Source organism: Sander lucioperca, chromosome 7 (genome assembly GCF_008315115.2).
Source record: "Sander lucioperca isolate FBNREF2018 chromosome 7, SLUC_FBN_1.2, whole genome shotgun sequence".
NCBI lineage: Eukaryota > Metazoa > Chordata > Actinopteri > Perciformes > Percidae > Sander > Sander lucioperca.
In genome coordinates, this window is record NC_050179.1 from 35297063 (window position 1) to 35319901 (window position 22839).

The 22839-nt window shown below is 43.7% G+C and overlaps 1 protein-coding gene and 1 long non-coding RNA gene across 3 annotated transcripts in view; one reads left to right on the forward strand and one right to left on the reverse strand.

The window, feature by feature from the left end:
- Positions 1 to 615: 615 nt before the first annotated feature.
- Positions 616 to 22839, reverse strand: part of syt8 (synaptotagmin VIII) — a 26846-nt gene continuing 4622 nt past the window's right edge. For both annotated transcript variants that reach the window (XM_031279864.2, XM_031279865.2), the window contains exons 2-9: positions 20073 to 20259; positions 16765 to 16928; positions 13923 to 14018; positions 9387 to 9554; positions 6603 to 6770; positions 4924 to 5041; positions 3382 to 3515; positions 616 to 1023 (exon numbers count right to left, since the gene is read on the reverse strand). In XM_031279864.2, coding sequence (XP_031135724.1) covers positions 769 to 1023; positions 3382 to 3515; positions 4924 to 5041; positions 6603 to 6770; positions 9387 to 9554; positions 13923 to 14018; positions 16765 to 16928; positions 20073 to 20241 — 1272 coding nt within the window. In that variant the 5' untranslated portion in view covers positions 20242 to 20259 and the 3' untranslated portion in view covers positions 616 to 768. The remainder of the gene's footprint in view (positions 1024 to 3381; positions 3516 to 4923; positions 5042 to 6602; positions 6771 to 9386; positions 9555 to 13922; positions 14019 to 16764; positions 16929 to 20072; positions 20260 to 22839) is intronic.
- LOC116036375 lies at positions 7270 to 8116 on the forward strand. Its single transcript, XR_004101572.2, has 2 exons — positions 7270 to 7330; positions 7996 to 8116. It is a non-coding gene; the product is annotated as an uncharacterized LOC116036375 (long non-coding RNA).

A 22839-nucleotide genomic window follows, 5' to 3' on the forward strand; every position in this document is an offset into this window, starting at 1 on the left:
AGCGAGAATGTAACCGGCATCGTAATGGGCATAAGCGCACCCTCAGTTAGCGTCCACTAAAAGTTCGGTTTTTGCCGCTGACAGACTCAGATTATTATTCTAAGTGTCTGACAACATTATGAAAGGATCCCTACAGAGAGAGACCTTTTAGTTAAAGAGTAAGATCCTTTTAGTTTAACATGGAACAGCCCCGAAACCACCATCACCAAACTCCACCAGACTCCATGTAAATAATCAGTACTTTTAGCGTGTATAGAGCCAGCATATTTCCACATGTAAATGGGTGAATTAAGAGTTTATTTCAACCAAACCAGAGTGGTGATAGTTGGAACAGTGGAAAGATGAACCATGATGGCTTTTGATAGTTTTATTTTGTTTCTGTCGACTTTGAATGAAGTGTGATTTACGATGATAAAATTACTAATTATTTACATGGAGTCTGGTGGGTTTGCTGATGGTGATTTCGGGGCTGTTTCATGATAAACAAAAAGGATCTTACTCTTTAACACAAAGGTCTATCTCTGTAGGGATCCTTTCATAATGTTGTCAGACACTTAGACTAATAATCTGAGTCTGTCAGCGACAAAAACAGAACTTTTAGTGGACAAAAACTGGACCAATTTCAAAGACTGTTGTTCCCATCAGTCACTTAGACACAAAAACATGGGAAAATAGGGTCCAGGTTGAAAATATACAAAGTAATCAATCAGCTGAGAAATGATCATAAAACTCTTTTTAAAATCTCGTCCTGATGCATTAGAGATGTCTTTATGTCGGTGGCCCGCCGAGGAAGGGCAGTTTGTTTTGGAGGGGGATCTTCCTCTTCAGCACCAGCGTGGAGTTGACCTGCTCGGCCGTCAGCAGGCTGTGCCACTGAGCGACCGGCCGCCGCGGGTTGGACAACATGTCGGCCCAGTGCCTCAGCTGGTTCCCCGTGGCATCGCAGCCCAGGAAGATCTTCCCCATGGCGTCGTTCCGGGTTAGGGCGTCGTGGTCCCACACAGAGATCACCAGGTTCACCCTCTGTGGACGACAGCGGGGGAAGTAGTATAGGGTAGTAAGTATTCAGATACTTTACTTCAGTAAACGTACTGATACCACACTGTATAAATACTCTGCTACAAGTAAAAGTCCTGCATTGAAAATGTTACTTCAGTAAAAGTCTGTAAGTATCATCAGGAAAATGTAGTTAAAGTATTAGAAAGTAAAGAAAAATCTTCACATTTTAGAAACTGTAAAAACGTCATGAGACAACAAATGTTGGAAAAAGCTAAAAAAAAAAAAAAAACTTTTTAGAAAATGGTTGGTGGCCTAGAGGTTAGAGAAGCGAGCTTGGGACCGGGAGGTTGCCAGTTCAATCCCCAGACCGACAGGATAAAATCTGGATGGGGAAAGTGAGAAAAGCAGCGCTTGTCCCTCCCTCATTACCACCACTTAGGTGCCCTTGATCCCAACCTGCTCAGTGGCCAGCCGATCAGACTGTGGTTGTACTGGGCAGCTTCCAGGTATGAATGTGGAACTGTGTGAATGTGACAGCTCGTCGTTGCAAATGAGAAATTGTTCTCAATTGACTTACCTGGATAAATAAAGGTTAAAAAGCGAAAACATTGAAAAGGAACACAAACTTTGGAAAAAGCCCTGTTTTGATTACCCACCCCTTTACACCTATTTCTTTAAGTGTAACATATTCATTTTATCATCCTTAATCGTACAATATGTAACTTGCTAGGGGTCTCTCAACCAAAACAATGGATTGTAAACACAGACGTTTGATGACGTTGGGAAGTTGCGTGGAATTATGGGAGTCTATCGTCGATTACAATGCATCTGTTCACGGACGAGTTTACCCATTCAAGTTTATTAGTAAACGTTAGGTTTAGTAACGTTTATTCATGTCATGCTAATAAAATAGCTGTAGTTTCCCCAACATAATTACGTTTTTCTTGATTCAATCTGTATTGGTAACTAGCTGACCAGTTAGCTAGTGAGCCAGGGCTAACGGTTTTAGCTGCTGGCTAATGATTAGCCAGCAGCTAAAACCACACTATCACAGTATATTTCACATGCCAAAGTCACCTTTTGGATTTTACCGGGCGGATGGGGTTTGTTGTAACGCTAGCTAGCTACTCAACGAGGCTGAGAGACGGGTGTGGGTGGGGATTGCAGGGGGACTCTCCAGGACGGCGAGCATGTTCGCCCTTCACTTTTCTGTAATCTTTACTATTCGTTTTGGTGCTTAACCCACCTTTTGTCGGGTTAATTTAGCTAGCTAACTGTAAAGTCAGCTAAACACAAAGGGGGGAGAAATTCGGCAGGGAGGAGATTTTCGGTACAAACACCGGTAGCGCTAACGGAGACGTAGCTAGCTAACATTATGGATGGCCGATGTTGTGACTAGGATGCCTGGGTCTGCTATTCTCTGTTTCCCGATGCTTCATTAAACTGCCATTAGCGTTGTTAGCACCCGGAACCGGCTGGGGCTAACGGTAACTAGCTATTGCTACATGTCCCGGCTATGTTGTCAGCTATCATCCCGAATGAAGTCTCTTTGTGCCGGGGGAGTGAGGCAGGCAGACCGGGGTGTGCTAGCTGGCTAAATTAGCATTAGATTAATCGTCTATCTATACAGCTAACGTTAACGTTACTAGTGAACTTATTCGTGGGTTAGCGCAGTGCTGCTTTTATCCATGGTCAAAACAATCATACTACTAATAACTTTATGAGTGTATTGAACTATGTTGTAACCCTATGATGTTATCCACCAAGCATTAGCTAGCATTAATGTTACCTACTTGTCAACCAGCACATACATTGTAGTAACATTAAGCTGGATTAATATGGATACGTATCAATAAATAAGGTTTCTGCTGTATTACTGTGTTGCAAAGTGGCATGTAATTAATCACAAAATGATTCCTTTTTGGCAGAAAAAGCAGTGTTACCAGTATTTTTTTCTGTGACATTGTATGATTTACAATAACTCTCGAACGTAGCATCTGGGTGCCCGTGTTTTGACAGAAGTTACGAGTAACTAGAGGGTGAAAGGTTATATGACGCCACTGACGGGCAACTAAAGTAACGTGACGTGTCTGAAAATAAAATAACAGATTTCTCTGGGTTTGCCATTTGGGGGAAACATTTGGGATAGTGTAACTACACAACTCAAAAAAAATATATAACATAGGTATGGTTGTTTTTAGACATTTTAATGCAGAAAAGTTACATATTGTACCTTTAATATTGTTTAAGAAATGAAACCCCATTCTTGATACTGCTCATGGCATTTTCTCTATATTAGCAATGTTTAAACATTCTATTATTAACTTTATTCCACCTTTGTGGATAACTATCAGGTTGTATTTGTGATCGGGAGACACTCACCTGGATTTGTTCAAAGGACACGTCGAAAGTGAAGGACTCGTTGTAATACGGGTTCAGCGTCTTCTTCTTAACCGACGTCTTCTTCTTCCTCCACTTCCTCTTGTCCAGAGCCAACTGCACCTTCACATACGGATCTACAAAACGCAAAGCGTGCGTTAAACCAAAGAATTTCTAATAAGGGAAGAAGTTGCACTCTCTCGTTACTTCTGGCTTCTGAACTGGTTGCAGTTCCACCAGAGTTCCATATAGGGGGCGCTCACAGGCCAGTGCAGAATGAATGGGACTCTATGGAGCGATACCCCTCAAAATCCACTTTTCTCAGGATATAATTTTTTGTCTAGTAATTTGAATGTTGCATTCAAAAGGGGAGGCTAAGACAATACACACTGCTGGGTGTTAGATTTTTTTTAAAGTGGCTTTTTTGTTCTAAAAAGCCATTTAAAATGTAAATGACGTCATACACATATACGGCCAAAGATACTGCTTTACGGCGAGCTCTGAGTCGCTTCCTTTTTTCTCTCGAGGCATCGACAACACAGCTGACAGGTTAGACTCTCCCTGTTAATACACTAGAAAGAGGTTTGGTCAGCTAATGTTTTAAAGACCACGCTGAAATATTCACTCTGACATTCTGGTTCTGCTTCGGAGGCCGTCAAGCGGGTTCTCTGGTCATAATCAGTCCTTCACTGACCAATCAGCATTCGTTAGCAGAATGCTAGCGTGTTATGGGCAACAACGACTCAACCTGTAAGAAATCTAAAGGACATAAGTACTCGTTCATTCAGCTTTCGACCTATAATCCATGTTGAACTTGCAAAAACTACAATCAAATCTGAGATTTCTCAACGACAATCAGGCGAAAGAGACAAATTTAGCCGTCTAGCTCCATAGAGTCCCATTCATTTCGCACTCGCCTGCGATCACCCCCAGTGAAACTCTGGTGGAACTGTAACCAAATTCGTTACAATGGGGCTGAATAGGGAGTGGAACGGCTTTCCATAGACCGGCTTTGGTTAAACCCATCCGTCAAAAGTGGAGGTGGGCACCCAGATAGCTCAGTTGGTAGAGCGGGCGCCCATATATAGAGGTTTACTCCTCAACGCAGCAGGCCCGGGTTCGACTCCGACCTGCGGCCCTTTGCTGCATGTCATTCCCCCTCTCTCTCTCTCTCTCTCTCTCTCTCTCTCTCCTTTCATGTCTTCTGCTGTCCTATCAAAATAAAGGCCAGAAATGCCCAAAAAATGGTGGAAATGAAGTGAAGTTGGTTCAGAAAGATTAAAAACGTCTTTACTTGTCTGAGGAGTTAAAGTTTCTGGAAAACAGAAAATAAATAAATTATCAATAATCTCAGAGAGAGCTTTACCCTATAAAAAGGGTAACACATTATGTAATAACAATGCATTATGTAACAACGCATTGTTTAATAATAATGCATTATGTAATAATAACGCATTATCTAAAATTAAAAACAGATTCTAATGTGTTGTTACATGCCCTTTCAGTCGGAGACCTGACTGGTTTGGACATGTGTCTCAGTCTGACCTGAAGCTCCTCCGACGTCCATGCTCTTCAGGTTTTTGGCCTCCAGGATAACCACGGTCAGTTTGGCGGCAGTGGGAACGTAACGCAGCGAGAAGCAGATCTCGCCAAGATTTTCTTCCTGCGGCACACAGAAATCTTTAAGATCATGGCACAACAATTCACTGGAAATAAAATAAGTTTTTCTCAGTTTCCAGTGTGCAACTTTCACAAAAGTGATGCAGAAAGTTGAAACACACATCCTGCAGCGGACGGAGTATTTTCTAATCCAAACATGGATGGATTAGGACACACGTGTTAAACTCAAGGCCCGCGGGCCGAACCCGGCCCCTCGCAGGTTTTTATCCGGCCCACATACCAACTTAGGTTCACAATTAATTTAAGCTAGTTGTGCGCCAAACCTGAAAAGACAGGAAACTTTAGCAGATTTGACGACTTTGACAGTCTGAATTCCCCCCAGAAGCAGAGAGTTTTTATATTTAGGCTATGAAACAGGTTGCTGTGAGTCGGCTGTGTGGTAGCCTGCTTTTAAAAACGTAATCTTTGTTTTGCTTGATTTGCTAAGGAACTTTTTTGCTGACTTCTGTAGGGCTTTAATGTCAACAAAAATGCGAAACAAAGTGTCGGGGAAAGCAAGAAAAATGACATAAAATGTGACAAACGGCAAAAAAAGCGACATTCAGTAATACAGTCAAAGATATTTGACTTTTCTCAATAAAAGCACGTTAATAAACTACATGTCTGGCCCTTGATGTGATTTTCATTTCATCTTAGTGAAAGTGAGTTTGACACCCCTGGATTAGGACCTGAACAGGCCCAGGGGACCCTATATATCACACACACACACACACACACACACACACACACTATAACCTTCTCCTGCAAAAAAATGTCACTCGAAATAACAAGTATAGTTTTGCACGAAGAGATGCAAAACCATTAAAAAAAGAGACACAAAATGACTAGTCTATATCAACAACATTGCTCCGTTGCCTCTGGAAATTCCGCCGGATGTCCCTAATTTTCTGCAGGATGTCCGTACCCTTCCTCTGTCTTTGTGTTGCCGTTCTAACCTCCGGTGGGTTTCTGAGGACTATGGTTAACTGCTCCTCAGATCTCTGCAGGGTAAATCCAGACAGCTAGCTAGACTATCTGTCCAATCTGAGTTTTCTGTTTTCGGGGGTGGATGGGTCAAACACAGGACTTTCACCCAGGAGACCGGGGATCGTGTCCCGCATGTGTCTTTAACCGTCCGATTATTGCTGCGTATAACTGCGTCAAAAGGGACGCCAATAGTCCCGACCAAGTGTGTTTAGTTAAAGCGCATTATATGACACTAAAGGAGACTTTTAGCGTCAATAACAATGACATAGGCACCTGACCAAGCGTCCGTATTTTATGAGATGGGAGTGAGAATGTGTTGAAATGTTTCACCAAAACAAGTTCCTTCCAGAGACTATTTAGCAGAGCCACCGTGGCTCCGTCTGGCACTTAGCACTGCCCAAGACGATTGTGATTGGTTTAAAGAAATGCCAATAAACCAGAGCACGTTTTTCTCCCATCCCAGAATGCTGTGTGGACTAGCCAGACCTTCTTTCGCAGCACTGTGGAGGAAGATCTGGCAATGCGAGACTACAACTCTTAGCGTGAGTTGTGAAAAAGGAAGCAACCATAAAGCGAACCTCAAACTTGGCGGGCTCGGCGAGGTCCTGCCACTCCTCAATGACGTGGTTCCAGTCCACGTTGCAGAGCTGCACCCGGATCTCCCCGATGATTTCGTGTTTGGAGAATCTGTTGAAGTCAAAAACTTTCATCACCACTGTCGACTGTAGCAGGGAAGACTTGGATATCTGGGGGGGGGAGACACAACCAAGTTAGACATTCAAACACAGCACGGTTCTTTTTGATTACAAACAGAAATATATTTCTCATATTATTAATGATTTAGTTTATTGTTATGCACCAAAAAACAGGGGCATTATTTGGCAATAAACCTGATTCTGAGTAAAGACCTGCAGATATTTCCACAACCACTTCGTACCTAGTCTATGTCCACAACGTTTAATTTCCGGTATTGCTCCATTGCCGCCGGAAATTCCACAAGATGTCCCTTATTTTCGGCTGGATGTCCGTCACCTTCCTCTTTCTTTGTGTTGGCGTTCTAACCTCCGGTGGATTTGTGAGGACTATGGTTAACTGCTCCTCAGATCTCTGCAGGGTAAATCCAGACAGCTAGCTAGACTATCTGTCCAATCTGAGTTTTCTGTTGCACGACTAAAACTACTTTTGAACGTACACATGTTCCACCAAAACAAATTCCTTCCCGAGACTATTCTGCAGCAGCACCGTCATAGAGCTCAACAGTGTGATTCCAGAAGTAAAAATCCTGTTGATTTTCTCCATAAGGATTGTGATTATCTAGCCTGGCTCTGCCCTCCTACGTACTTCCGCTCAATTTTCATTTTCCTTCAGTACTACGTCTGGGTTTGCGGTATATTCGCAGGTTTTCTCCGGTCAAATCTTTACCAGTCCAGTCAGCGAACAGAGAGAGTGGCTGAGAACGATGATGTTGAGGTTGTGCGTTAATTTGAGAGTTGTAGTTCCGTAATGCCAAATATCCAGAAGTTAAAGCTCGAGCAAGAACAATCTTTGCTGAGTTGTGTTGGTGGCCATGATGTTGTGGTCCTCCTCCCCACGGGGTTCGGGAACAGTTTGATTTTCCAGCTCGCTCCGTTAGTGGTGAAGGAGTTGGCTAAGGCTAACGCTAGTGATGCTAAGCCGACGTCACGACCAAACATTAGCGATTGGTAAGGGCAGATCCAGAGTGGCTCTGGGCAGATCCAATAGTTTTAAACTTCAACAGAGTACCCACCTTCAAGGAAGTTAACACTTGTCAATGGAGAGTGGCCAGACTCTCTGGACAAATGAAATGTACCAGAGTCTGGTAGGACCAGGCTAATGTACCAGAGTCTGGTAGGACCAGGCTAGTGGACCAGAGTCTGGTAGGACCATGCTAATGTACCAGAGTCTGGTAGGACCAGGCTAGTGTACCAGAGTCTGGTAGGACCAGGCTAGTGATTATCAGCCATAATGTCAAAACCATCCGAGGCAGACTGACCACGAGCTGTGAGGTTGTATAACGAAAGTTTCTGCTCTTGTAGAAGCCAGAAGTCCGTATGAAATCAACCTTGTTGTTGATTGTTTTATTCGCGATCTTATGGAGAAAAACCTACAGTACCCACAATCCTAAGCGTAACGGCGACGTCTTTGATTGGTCCAACTCGCTGTTACCATGGAAACTTTTACCATACTCACGAAACAGCGAGCAGCTAGAGCAAGCTTCTACCATTCAAGTCTATGATCGTTTCTGTACACAGTCCTTTTTTTAGTTTTCAAAATGTTTTTTTGCTGGTCAATATTCCTCTCGTAGCTTAAAACCATAGACTTAATGGATAGAAAGGCCATTGAACTGTTTCCTGTGGTCATTTGATTGGTACACAACAAAATGGACCGCTAACGTTAGACCCAGTGGCAGTGGGTCAGCAGACCGCTAACGTTAGACCCAGCAGCAGTGAGTCAGCGGACCGCTAACGTTAGACCCAGTGGCAGTGGGTCAGCAGACCGCTAATGTAAGACCCAGCAGCAGTGGGTCAGCGGACCGCTAACGTTAGACCCAGCAGCAGTGGGTCAGCAGACCGCTAACGTTAGAACCAGCGGCATTGCGTCAGCAGACCGCTAACGTTAGACCCAGCAGCAGTGGGTCAGCAGACCGCTAACGTTAGAACCAGCGGCATTGCGTCAGCAGACCGCTAACGTTAGACCCAGCAGCAGTGCGTCAGCAGACCGCTAACATTAGAGCCAGCCTGCTGTTCAGCTCATTCTCTGTAACCGATGTAGCATGAAAGCACAGCGGAACCGGCAAGCCAGCCAGCCGGTGTTAGTTGGCTAACGTTAGCTTCCTAACTCTGCCTATATGTTCCTCCCTCGCCACATCATTCACAGAGAACGATGAGCCAAATAAAGCCGTTACTTGTGGAGACAGCAATGTGCTTTGTGTGGATGAAGCATGAAGTTAATCTTACTCATTCAGCGGCTTGCTCTCTGCCTCGTAACGTTACCACTCCGCTGCTCGTTTGTCCGTTACTGCAAAACCTCAGCTCCACGACTCGCCGGAAGTCAGCTTATTATCGGAAGTTTATACGTTACCATGGCAATTGTACACATAAATAATGGCTGTTGCTCTGACCATTCTGCTAAGTGGATTTGAATGGAAATGGCCTTTCTATCCATTTTATTTCTATGGGGCGGTCACTGCGCCTAGCGCCGCCCAAGACGATTGTGATTGGTTTAAAATAAGCCAATAAACCAGAGCCCTTTTTCTCCCATCCAAACAAATCCAAACAAATGTTGTGTGGACTAGCCAGACCTGAGGAGGAAGTTTCTGGCAATGTGAGACTACATCGTACCTGGAAGGTGAATTGCTCGTTGAAGGTGGGGTTCAGCGTGCTTTTGAACACTTTGGTCTCAAAGGTTTTGGATTTGTCGGGGCCGATGTGGACTTTGACGTACGGGTCCGAGGTTCCTCCCAGGTCCATGGCCTTCAGGTTGTTGGCTTGTTTGATCCCGACCGTTAGCTGTGAAGACAGACAGGAAACAGACGGTGTCGACCGTTAGTAACACGGTGAGTTAACCTGTTATAATAACTATGCAAAACACCACACATACCTTTTACATTTTTACATACCTTTCACAAGTTTTAAACTAACCTTAAGGGAACTATTTCCCCTCTTTCTTTCAGGTTTAGACAAGAAAGAACAACGAGTGGAGTAAAAATAACGATATCTCTGGTTCTGCTGCATCGATTTTAATATTTTTTATTATTATTTTTTTTTTTTATCTGGCCGTCATGATTCTGACAGTGTTGAAGAAGTGAAATGATCAACCAGTGGAGTATTTATATCCAACCAGTCCTCCAAAACATACGAATATATCGGTTGTTTACTGTTGTTTTATACACATGTGGCATGTCACATGTGGCATGTGTGCGAGGTGGACGGGAGGAGGAGTACAGGGACCTTGTGGAGGACTTCTGTGACTGGAGCAATAGGAACTGCCTCCTCCTGAACACCACCAAGACTAAAGCCCTGTTTACACGATGACGCTTGCAGGTGAAAACGAAAAAATATTTTATCGGATGTGCCTTTCGTTTATAGGTCGACGACGTTTTTGGGGCTTAAAACGCAAAAAAGTGAAACCACCCTCCAGAGTGGAAATCTTAAAAACGCTCCACCGTCGCGTTCCCGTCTGAAGGGTGTTTACCCTTTAGACTTTTGGGTGCTGTGCTGGGGCTTATTACGGTCGACTGTGCCGGTCATCATCAGACAAACATGCAACTCCACCTCCTCGTCTTTTCAGACAAGCTTTTGTTGGTCGCTGCGACATGGCCTGCGGCCTTGGTGGTGTTGTGTGGCAGTGCGTCACACCACCACATAGCCGCCTGGCATGCATACTACATAGAATTTCACACACTTTTGCATCACCATATGCACGCAGATTTCCCCCCCAAAACTCTCGTCTAAACGCGGAATAAAAAGTGAGAATGCAACGCCACTTTTGCGTTTTCTCTTCAGATCGTTTCCTAAAGAGATGGTGGTGGATTTTAGGAAGTCAAAGCCAACCTGCCAGCCGGTCTGCATAAAGGGGGAGGCCATTGAGGTTGTGCAGACCTACAAGTACTTGGGTGTACTCCTGGACAGCAAGCTTGACTGGTCTGCTAATACAGATGCTCTGGCAGAGCCGTCTCTTCTTCCTCAGGAGGCTCAGATCGTTTGATGTTTGTAGCGACCTGCTGCACATGTTTTATCAGACTGTGGTGGCGAGTGTCCTGTTTTATGGGGCAGTGTGTTGGGGAGGCAACATGACAGCTGGTTAAAAAGGCCAGCTCAGTGCTGGGCAGAAGACTGGACTCACTGAGAACTGTAGTAGAGGGCTGTGCATGTAGCAAACTGCACGCCATAATGGGTAATGACAACCACCCCCTCTACAACGTCCTGGTTGGATAGAGGAGCAGTTAGAGTGAGCGACTGCTCTCGCTGCACTGTAGGACAGAGAGGTTCAGGAGATCCTTTGTCCCCACAGCCATCAGGCTTTTTAACACCACCTAAACACCCCCCCCCCCAAATATACCAGGCCAGATGAGCTGGGCTGTGTGCAGTATAGTTATAATTATGCTGCTCTTATCCTGTTTTTAACTTTTAACCTGTATTTATTATGAGGAACTGTGTGGTGTATGGGAATGTGTGTTTATGTGTGAGCTGCTGGACACTCGAATTTCCCCGCAGGGATGAATAAAGTATCTTCTATCTATCTATTATTCTCCCCTCTAATATGACCCACAGTAGCATTCTCCGTCGTCATATCTAAACCAGAGAAGGTAACGGTCGGGGTTTTAAACACGTCGTTAACATTGTGAAACGGACACAGTTCGGTTAGGTTTAGGCACCAAAACTACTTAGTTAAGTTTAGAAAAAGATGGTGGTTTGGGTTAAAGCTATAGTGCGTAGGAGGACACAGAGGATTAAAAAAAACATGATGGACTCTGCAGAAGAGGTAATTATCTTCACTTGAGCTTCTGCGAGGGAAAGTCACCAGACGCCACAATCTTCTGAACACAGTCATACTGAGAAATCCAGAGAGAGTTGTGTGGAGCTGATAGTCTTAATTAGTTTTGTAGCAACTCATTTGACAATGGCTTGAATGTAACGGACGTTCATTAACATCAAAAAGTTACGCACTAAAGCAATACAACTTTTTAACACCTCATCACTGGGTGCTAGATAAGACTCATAGACATCACATCTGCACTAAGTGCAACTTGCACAATAGGTTTATCTACATCTTTATCATTACTAGTTAAGCAGTTGTACATTTTATATTCCCAACTTGTATATATTTTAAATATTTTTTCTTGTATTCTATCCTATTATTATTTCATGTATATTGTATGTATGTATATTGTATCCTATTATTTCACGTATATTGTATGTATGTATATTGTATCCTATTATTTCATGTATATTCTGTGCTGTGTGACTGATATTTTGCTGCTCTGGGATCAATATCCATCCATCTATCCATCCATCCATCCATCCATCCATCCATCTATCCATCTATTTAATCCAAGGGTTAAACTCCCTCTAAATTTTTCTAAGAATTTAACACTGTGGTTTTGTAACTCAACAAGGTTAAAGCTAAATATGAGATATATCCGTTGATATCCGCCACAACGTGACGCACAACGTAACGCACAACGTAACGCACAACCTGACGCACAACCTGACGCACAACCTGACGCACTACGTGATGCACGTGACGCACTAAGTGGCGCACAACCTGACGCACAACCTGACGCACTAAGTGATGCACGTGACGCACAACGTGACGCACAACGTGACGCACAACGTGAAGCACAACGTGAAGCACAACGTGACGCACAACGTGACGCACAACCTGACGCACAACCTGACGCACTAAGTGATGCACGTGACGCACAACCTGACGCACAACCTGACGCACAATGTGACGCACAACCTGACGCACAACCTGACGCACTAAGTGATGCACGTGACGCACAACGTGACGCACAACGTGACGCACAACGTGACGCACAACGTGACGCACAACGTGACGCACAACGTGACGCACAACGTGAAGCACAACCTGACGCACTAAGTGATGCACGTGACGCACAACGTGACGCACAACCTGACGCACTAAGTGATGCACGTGACGCACAACGTGACGCACAACGTGACGCACAACGTGACGCACAACGTGACGCACAACGTGACGCACAACCTGACGCACAACCTGACGCACAACCTGACGCACAACCTGACGCACGTGACGCACAACCTGACGCACAACCTGACGCAATACGTAATGCGCGTGACGCACAACGTGACGCACAAGCTGATGCACTACGTAATGCACGTGACGCACAACGTGACACACAACGTGACGCACAACGTGACGCACAACGTGACACACAACGTGACACACAACGTGACGCACAACGTGACGCACAACGTGACGCACAACGTGACACACAACGTGACGCACAACCTGATGTAGCTCCGTTTGTTCCGTAAAGAAAAAAACCTCTAAGTTTATTTTCATTTTCAAACAGAACTCAAACCCCCGTCTCCTGGGTGAAAGTCCTGTGCTCGTTTGCCTCATTATACGAAGACATTTGGCTCTCTTATACTTCCTCACCTTAGTTCCTGCTTTGCTCCCGTCTGAACTACTACGGCCACTAGAGGGCGCCGCCACAGGAAACCTAAATATGAGACATATTGGACCAATCCCAAAGTCCAGACTCACAGACTCACAGACTCACGGACTTTGGTGCGCGTTCTCGTGAAATTCGTAAGGGCTTAGGGTTGTCCCAATGTCGAATTTCAAAGGGCGTGAGGGTTTGAGTACACACTTACCGAGCCCTTTCCGTGAGTCTGCATCGATGCAGACTTCACCAAAGGGAATTACCTACAGTTCAAAGCGTTGTGACGTTTACCGCGGAGACCGTAGGGAAATCCGGAAATTACAAAGGTAAACAACAGCACGACACACGACCACGGAGCACAGACCAGCCTGTTGTCCAGCTCGTAAAACAAGAGGTTGAAAACGTGGAATCAGGCAGCCGTCTCCTGGGCCTTGGCCGTGTGGAAAGCTACAAACTTAATAGGAAAATTCCCAAACCGGCGAGTGTCAGCAACATCTTTGTTAGTAAACGTCGCCAAGGTAACATGTGATCTCGTGAAGTGCTGTCCCAATGCCATTTACACCTATCTGAGCCCATGTGGCCTCACACACTCACTCACTCCGCACCTGAGATCAATTAAGTCCTCAGTCCTCAGGGCTCACTTTGGGATTGGGCCAACGGCTGCTTGAACAAACGACCTATGTGGCCGTTTTTAAGGGGAAGGACAATCTGGTTTGATCACCTCTGACTGAGCAGCGTTGTAGTCCAGAGAGTAGAGCAGCTTTCCTCTCTGCCGTTTGGCCGAGCCGTAGTCCACGTCGGCCACATCTGGCTGAACCTGCCGGGGGACAGGAAACACGTCAGCTCACGTAGAGGAACAGAGAAGAATACACTGCGACAGGGAGTAACTCAACAAACCACAGTACACGTTATTGTAGTTACTGAGTAGCTACTGGGCCCCTCAAACAATCAGTTAACGATACCATGACTGTTTTGACATTGCCATTAATCACCGACTACGTTATAGTCAATATTATATAGTTATAGTTTAAAGCAGTGGTTCTCAAACTTCTTTCAATAAGATTTCCCCTTTGAATTGTGTTTTTAAGCCAAGTAGCCCCTGACCAGCGCCAATCATTGTTGGCAGAAAAAAAGGTTAAGAGGAACAGTACAGCGCTGTCAGCGATAGATTTACTAAACAACAGCCTTGGACCTGGAAAACAATTAGTTAGTTAGTTAGTTAGTTAGTTATGTTTTATTTCTGTGTCATGCCAAACATTTTGGCCCATCCCAGAAGGGATTACAAGACACCACAAACTTACTTATTTAACAAACATCTTTCCTCCTCCTGTCGCATATACAAGTCATTCGGAGAAATACATGAATACAAATATATACATATACACACATATACACATACATATATGTATATACACGTACACACATACACATACACACACACACACACAACAAATTCTCATCTACAATTCATCTCGATTTATCTCGACATTTAAATGCTGATGGAACAAGGTGAGAAAATCTTTAAATAAAAACGACAAATCCTTGAAAAAGACGATAGAAAGAAGGAAGGAAGTAAGAGAAAGAATAGGTCGAAAATTGTGATAAAAAATTTGAAAAAAGGACAAACTTGTAAAAAAAAAAAAGCACGAAAAGGTCCAAAGAAGGCAACAAAAATGTGCAATGGTCTGTACGGAAGAGGATTAGGGACACGTGAATTATTTCTATTGAGTTCTGAGTTGAAAGTCAGAATTCTGATTTTTTTTTTAAAAATGTAAAAAAAAATGTTTTGCGATTCTAAACGTCCGTAGCTCTGGTAGAGCAGCCTCGTAAATGAAAAACATTCTGCAAAAAATCTTCTGTACCCCCAGCTGTCCCCCCTCTCGTTCTGTCTCTCTCTTTCTGTCTCTCTTTCCTTCTCTCTCTCTCTCTTTCTGTCTCTCTCTTTCTGTCTCTCTTTCCTTCTCTCTCTCTCTCTTTCTGTCTCACTCTTTCTCTCTTTCTGTCTGTCTCTCTTTCCTTCTCTCTCTTTCCTTCTGTCTCTCTCTTTCTCTCTCTCTTTCTGTCTGTCTCTCTTTCCTTCTCTATCTCTCTTTCCTTCTGTCTCTGTCTGTCTCTCTCTTTCTGTCTCTCTCTTTCCTTCTGTCTCTCTCTTTCTGTCTCTTTCTCTCTTTCTCTTTCTCTCTTTCTCCTTCTGTCTCTTTCTTTCTGTCTCTCTCTTTCTGTCTGTCTGTCTCTTTCTTTCTTTCTGTCTCTCTCTCTCTTTTTGTCTCTCTCTTTCTGTCTCTTTCCTTCTGTCTCTCTCTTTCTCTGTCTCTTTCTATCTGTCTCCCCTCTCGTTCTGTCTCTCTCTCTTTCTGTCTGTCTCTCTTTCCTTCTGTCTCTCTTTCTGTTTCTTTCTTTCTGTCTCTCTCTTTCTGTCTCTTTATTTCTGTCTCTTTCTTTCTGTCTCTCTTTCTGTCTCTCTCTCTCTTTCTGTGTCTTTATTTCTGTTTCTTTCTTTCTGGCTCTCTCTTTTTGTCTCTTTATTTCTGTCTCTTTCTTTCTGTCTCTCTTTCTATCTGTCTCCCCTCTCGTTCTGTCTCTCTTTCTGTCTGTCTCTCTTTCCTTCTTTCTCTCTCTTTCTGTCTCTTTATTTCTGTCTCTTTCTTTCTGTCTCTCTCTTTCTGTCTCTTTATTTCTGTCTCTTTCTGTCTCTCCAACCAGTTGTGTGTTTAATGGTCTAATCATCTCAGCTGGACTTGTAGCTGTTATATTGTTGGCTAATTTCATTTATAATAAAACATCAGATTTTATAAACTACATGTGTTTTGTGTGTAGTAAGCTTAATGTGTAAAGTAACTAGTAACTAAAGTAACTAGTAACTAAAGCTGTAACAGATGAATGTAGTGGAGTAAAAAGTACAATATTTCTCTCTGAAATGTAGCGGAGTAGAAGTAGAAAGTGGCATGAAAAGAAAACACTCAAGTAAAGTACAAGTACCTCAACATCTGGACTGAAGTACAGTACTGGAGTACATGTACTTAGTTACATTCTACCGCTGCCCCATCCCCTACTGCAGTGATTTTCAACCACTGTGCCACGGTACACTAGTGTGCCGTGAGAGATCCTCCTGTGTGCCGTGGGAAATTATCCAATTTTACTTAATTGATCCAACAAAATTTGTTTTATTGAGTTAGTGCAAATAATTTGCCATTGTTGCGCATCTGTGCCTGCAATGTGATGACTGGCAGAGAAATTAAATATTATTCTGTGTCAGTAGGTGGCAGTATAGCGTAATAATGACCTTGTTGATTTAAGACAATACGGGATGTAAGCAGTAGGGCCGAGATCATCGACGTAAGCCTGCAACAGCGATGGATACATCTTTATAAAGGAAAAATGCAGATTCTGATCTTATTAGGCTACAATGTGTCATTTTGTAACATTTCTGGTTGGTGGTGTGCCGCGGGATTTTTTTTTAATGTAAAAAATGTGCCGTGGCTCAAAAAAGGTTGAAAAACACTGGCCTATCCCCTACTGGTTACAGCAGCTAAACCCTCCAGACGCCGGGCACCGTCACTCACCAGAGCTGTGGTGGTTTTTCCGTCCGCTCCCTTCAGGTTGACATTCTCCTTCTGCTGCTTCTTCTTCTTCCCTTTGCAGCAGCACTTGATGCAGATACACAGACAGCAGAGGAGAATCAGCAGCCCTCCGGCCACAAAGATGGCGTAAATCGCCCATCGAGGCACTGCGGGAGACGAGATGTGTTATTTATCATGTCAGCGTAGATTGGTGTTTGGTGTTTTAAGCCCCCAACGTGCAGCCTTCCAGGCAGCGCTGCCTGGTAGGCACTAAGATTAGGCAATGGTTAGTGTGAGGGTAGGTTTGGGTTAGGGGGTTAGGGTTAGGGGGTCAGGGGGGTTAGGGTTAGGGTAGGGTAGGGTTAGATTTGGGTTAGGGTTAAGCTTAGGTTTGGGTTAAAATGCAACGCCCAGGATGGGCGCTGTGAGGGGCACGGGCACAAGGGGACCACTGGTGTGAATAAAACACTTAAAAATCTCCTTAAAAATTATTTTTGATTATCGGTGTTTTAAGACCCCAAAGTCGCCTTCCAGGCAGCGCTGCCTGGTAGGCACTAGGATTAGGCAATGGTTATGGTTAGGTTAGGTTAGGTTAGGGTTTAGGTCTGGGTTAAAACGCTACACCCAGGATGGCACGGGACCACAAAGCCAGGTTCGGTTATATAAACGCTGTTTAAAAGAAGGCCAGGTGTTAAAAGCTGGTTAAAAGAACCACTGGACAGGACAGACAGTGGTAGAATACAACTTTAAATAAAAGGTCACCTCCACACCTACCCTGGCCTCTCTCCTGGAGACATTACAAAATAAATAAAATATACAGTCCCTCCAGAAAAACGCGATTATGCGATCGCATAATTCAATGCATAATCAGCCAAAGTCTGCATATTTATGCGGAGGCCACATTTTTTCAAATACGCCGCATTTTCGCCGCATAAATTGCCGATTTCTGTGCAAAATATGCGGGGCTTGCATGATTTCATAATCCCCGCATTTTCGTTGCAAAAAAGTCACATATATCTTCGCAGAAAGTTGAAAAATGTTGCGTTTACTTCACACAAGAGCAGCCGTTTCCCCCTGTTGCCATAGGAACGTTATGAAGTGACGTTATGAAGTGACGTTATGAAGTGACGTGAACATCATCGAAAAGCTGTAAACCCCACAATGAAGCCACGATGAAACCACAGTTTTTGCAAGTTCCCGCAATTTCATTGCATAAAATTGCATAAATGTCCCGCATATTCCATCACATTTTTTAAGAAAACGTCCCGCATAATCAAGGAGTTTTGCCCGTAACAATCACAAAAAAACTCCGCATTTTTCTGGAAGGACTGAATATATGCATATATATATATATATATATATAGTTATGTAAATAAATAGCCAGTTCTATCCCAATATTAAACATATTATTTAAAATTAAAATATTTAAAGGGTCTAAAATACTGTCTGAATTACTTGCCTTTGAGGTTAAAAAAATATATACACATACCATTAAAAATTAGTAATAAGTGCTGTGTTTAAAAGTGCTTTAAAAAGTAAGAAATGCCACACAATAAATAACCATAAATAATTTAAAATACATCATAGAATAAAACCACACTGTTAGTAAAATACATGAAACCAATGGCATGTGTATTATCATGTTAAAATCTTGAAGCAAGTAATTCAATTTGTAATAATAATAATAATAGTAATAGGTTAGGTGCCTTGAAGTCGACGTTGGGGAATTAAATCTCCATCGAGCGTGTAGTTTCCTGAAACACAACCACGATTCTACACTTTTTTACACGGAGCTGGGTCAGTATTTCTTGCCATTGAAAGTTACGGAGAAGAAAACTTTGAAAACTGTGTAACTTGATGAACGAGCTTAAACTCGCAGAGAGCCCCCAGGTCTCTTTGCTCTGGTAAGTTTTCATTTGGGGGAGTTGCTGAGGAGGAGGGTCTGGCTAGTCCACACAGCATTCTGGGATGGGAGAATATCGTGCTCTGGTTTATTGGCATTTCTTTTAACCAATCACGATCGTCGTGGGTGGTGCTAAGCTCCGGACGGAGCCACGGTACCTCTGTTAAATAGTCTCAGGAAGGAACTTGTTTTGGTGGAACATGTGTACGTTCAAAAGTAGTTTTAGTCGTGCAACAGAAAACTCAGATTGGACAGATAGTCTAGCTAGCTGTCTGGATTTACCCTGCAGAGATCTGAGGAGCAGTTAACCATAGTCCTCACAAATCCACCAGAGGTTAGAACACCAACACAAAGAAACAGGAAGAGGACGGACATCCAGCGCAACACTAGCATTAATATCTGTGTGTGTTTCTATGTGCGTCGATCTAAGAGCAGGGCCGGCATATGTGTGTGTGTGTGTGTGTGTGTGTGTGTGTGTGTGTGTGGGTGTGGGTGTGTGTGTGTGTGTGTGTGTGTCTGTGTGTGTGGTGTGTGTGTGTGTGTCTTTGTGTGTGGTGTGTGTGTGTGTGTGTCTGTGTGTGGTGTGTGTGTGTGTGTGTGTGTGTGTGTGTGTGTGTGTGTGTGTGTGTCTGTGTGTGTGGTGTGTGTGTGTGTGTGTGTGTCTGTGTGTGTGGTGTGGTGTGTGTGTGTGTGTGTGTGTGTGTGTGTGTCGACTGTGTGTGTGTGTGTCTGTCTGTCTGTCTGTCTGTCTGTGTGTGTGTGTGGTGTGTGGTGTGTGTGGTGTGTGTGTGTGTGTGGTGTGTGTGTGTGTGTGTGTGTGTGTGTGTGTGTGTGTGTGTGTGTGTGTGTGTGTGTGTGTGATTATCTTCAGAGTGAGTAATGACTCTAGCCCAGGGGTCACCAACCTTTTTGTAACTGAGAGCTACTTCATGGGTACTGAGTCATACGAAGGGCTACCAGTTTGATACACACTTCTGAAATAACAAATTTGCTCAGTTTGCCTTTAGTTATATATGATTATTAATGATTAATGATAGTCATCTATGTGAAGACACTGATCACGTTAATGATTTCTCATTATCAATAATTATCAACAATGACTTAACAAGGTGGGAAACAGATAATATCAATATTCAATTTTCATTTTTAGAACAGGTCTGAGGGCTCCTCATGTGGTCCTTGGGGGCTACCTGGTGCCCGCAGGCACCGTGTTGGTGACCCCTGGTCTAGAGTCATAGTGAGAGAAACAAAGTGTCTCCCCTGTTCTTTCTGACCACGGTGGGAAATCTGGAGCAGGAGAAGTTAACCCTCTCCTTGATTTCAAGTTGTTTACGGAGAAGGAGAACCAGGAAATGAGTCGGGGGGAATACAACGCTACCAAGCCACGGCCGAGAGACGCTTTACTCACAGGGGATTTTGTTCAGGAGGTTGTTGATGAAGTCGACAGCAGCAACAGCGAATGGGTTGACGGTGGAGTTCGTGTAGGGGGAGGTGGTGGGGTAATCCGTCACGGGCAGGATGGTGGAATTTGGGTGGATGACGTGCAGGGTGGTGGAATTTGGGTGGATGATCGGCATGATGAGGAAGAGGAAGAGCTGTGGATGGAAGAGAAGTGAAAAGAGTTTAAGTCTGGACTCTGATGCAGCTTGAACATTTTATCTTTATGTAAAACCTGTCACTTTATAAAGCACAGAGGGAAAGTAACAAAGTACGTTTACTCAGGTACTGTACTTAAGTGTTGATATTCTCGTACCTAACTTGAGTACCAAACTTGAGTTTAGGGAAAAGTGACAATCCTAGCTCAGCGATGGATGATGGCAAATCTAGTGTGGAATAAAAAAAGACAAAGTCCTTTGTTCAAGCAGCAATTGTGCCTCATATTTAGGTTTCTAGTGGCGGCGCCCTCTGGTGGCCGTAGTAGTTCTGACGGGAACAAAGCAGGAAGTAAGGTGAGGAAGTATAAGAGCGCCAAATGTCCTGGTAAGGTGGTAGGTTGGGTAGCCTGGAAAGCCAGACAATCACAACACTACGACCAATCATAACAATACTTTTCGCTTAGCTACCAGCGGAGCTAACTGGCAGATTAATCTCTTAGCTACCAGAGGAGCTAACTGGTAGATTAATCTCTTAGCTACCAGAGGAGCTAACTGGTAGATTAATCTCTTAGCTACCAGCGGAGCTAACTGGTAGATTAAACTCTTAGCTACCAGAGGAGCTAACTGGTAGATTAAACTCTTAGCTACTAGCGGAGCTAACTGGTAGATTAAACTCTTGTATCCGGTCCTTCTTGCAAAGGAACGATTGGAGCGCCGTCTTCTGTTCCTCTTTTAGATAAAAAGCCAAGTCTAACTCGTTCATTGTAGCGGCCAAAGCTGTTTCAAACAACTGCTGTTCATCCGTAGCCATCTCGCAATGTTTACTAATGACTTGGACGTCGCAGCGCTGTCGTCGTCTGTTTAGCTGGCCTCTGGCCCACCTACATCAGATACACTGATGTGATTGGTGCAGCTCGGCTATAAGGGCATAGTTAATGAGCATCATGTCCATCGTGGGTCTGACAGTAAGGTGACCAGATTTCTGAGACAAAATCCGGGGACATTTTCAGCTCAAAAGCGTAAATAACTCCAAAAAAGGTAATCTTATTATTATAATATATAATGAAACAATATATATATATATATATATATATATATATATATATATATATATTATAAATTATAATTTCATCTTTGTAAAACTTAAAACGGGGACACTGCCCCAGGGGCATCACTAGACCTAGAGATGCACTGGGGGGGGGGTCCATGGGCATGCTCCCCTGTAAGAAAATGTTGTCTATTTTAACGTTTAAATGCATCAATGTGGTGCACTTTGAAAAGAAATTCAGAGGTTAGACTTGATTATTCTTATCTATGGATGGAAATATTTGTGCTGTAGCCTGAACTATTTTGCACTTCAGAATTATAACCATGCACACACAGATGGAATAGTTTTTTCTTAATATTTTTGCATTAATGTCACTAGGAAGCATACCAGTAGAAATATATATTCATATTTGTAAGTGGGATATATATAAGTAAGTGGGATTGTCTGGAATCTGGCAATATAATAACCGTTATGGTGGGATACACTGGCTAAGCAATTTACAAAAATGTCTGTGCTGACATAAATAGTTTACATGAGAATACATTATAATTTTGGCCCTTTGGCTGAGTCTCTGTCTGTCAGAGGGAGAGCAGGAGACGGTTGTGAAGAAGTTGGTAATTTCATGGCAAGGATTAACACTTTTGCACGCACTATATCCGAGTCACATTCTCATTAGGGGCTGAGCCCCCTAAAGGTCTGATCCTAGACTCGCCCCTGCTGCTACTTCATACTTGTACTCCACTACACCTCAGAGGGAAATGTTGTCATGTTTACTGCACTACATTTATCTGACAGCTTCTGCTTTATTGCTTCAGGCTGGGCTTGTTTCTGCAACAGCTCATTGAGTATCGGATACAATTAAAACTATTGAGGAAATGCCTGTTACTAACCTAGCTCTGGGGAGTTTTCTCCCCGGAGTCCCTTTGTTTCTTCTTCACCCAGAACATCGCCTTGGAATTGGGTGGCACCTACACCGGGGTCCTGGGTGCAGCTGACGCTATGGACTTACTACACCCTGCTACGCTCTGCGTTTCCCCGCAGTGTCCGACTGCGTCCTGCCGCGTCCAACCGCGTCCACCCAGGCTGCTGTGCCACACTACAACCCGTAACGCCCTGCTGTGCCCTACTATGACATGAACTACTATGACTACCATTGTGATCACTGCTTCACTATCTTTATTATGACTATTATTGCCACCATTCACCACTCCCCCAATTGGTGCCGTCAGACACCGCCTACCAAGAGTCTGGGTCTGTCCGAGGTTTCTTCCTAAAAAAAAAAGGGAGTTTTTCCTTGCCACTGTCGCAATAGCTACTGCTAATGCTTGCTCTTGAGGCAACCACTGTAATAGTTGGGGCTTCGTAAAGTACAGAGTTTGGTCTAGACCTACTCTATCTGTAAAGTGTCTCGAGATATCTCTTGTTATGATTTGATACTATAAATAAAATTGAATTGAATTGAATTGAATTGAAATATTTTCCTTTGACATTGGTCCAGTATTAAACGAGATCGCTGCAGTCGGCAACGGCGA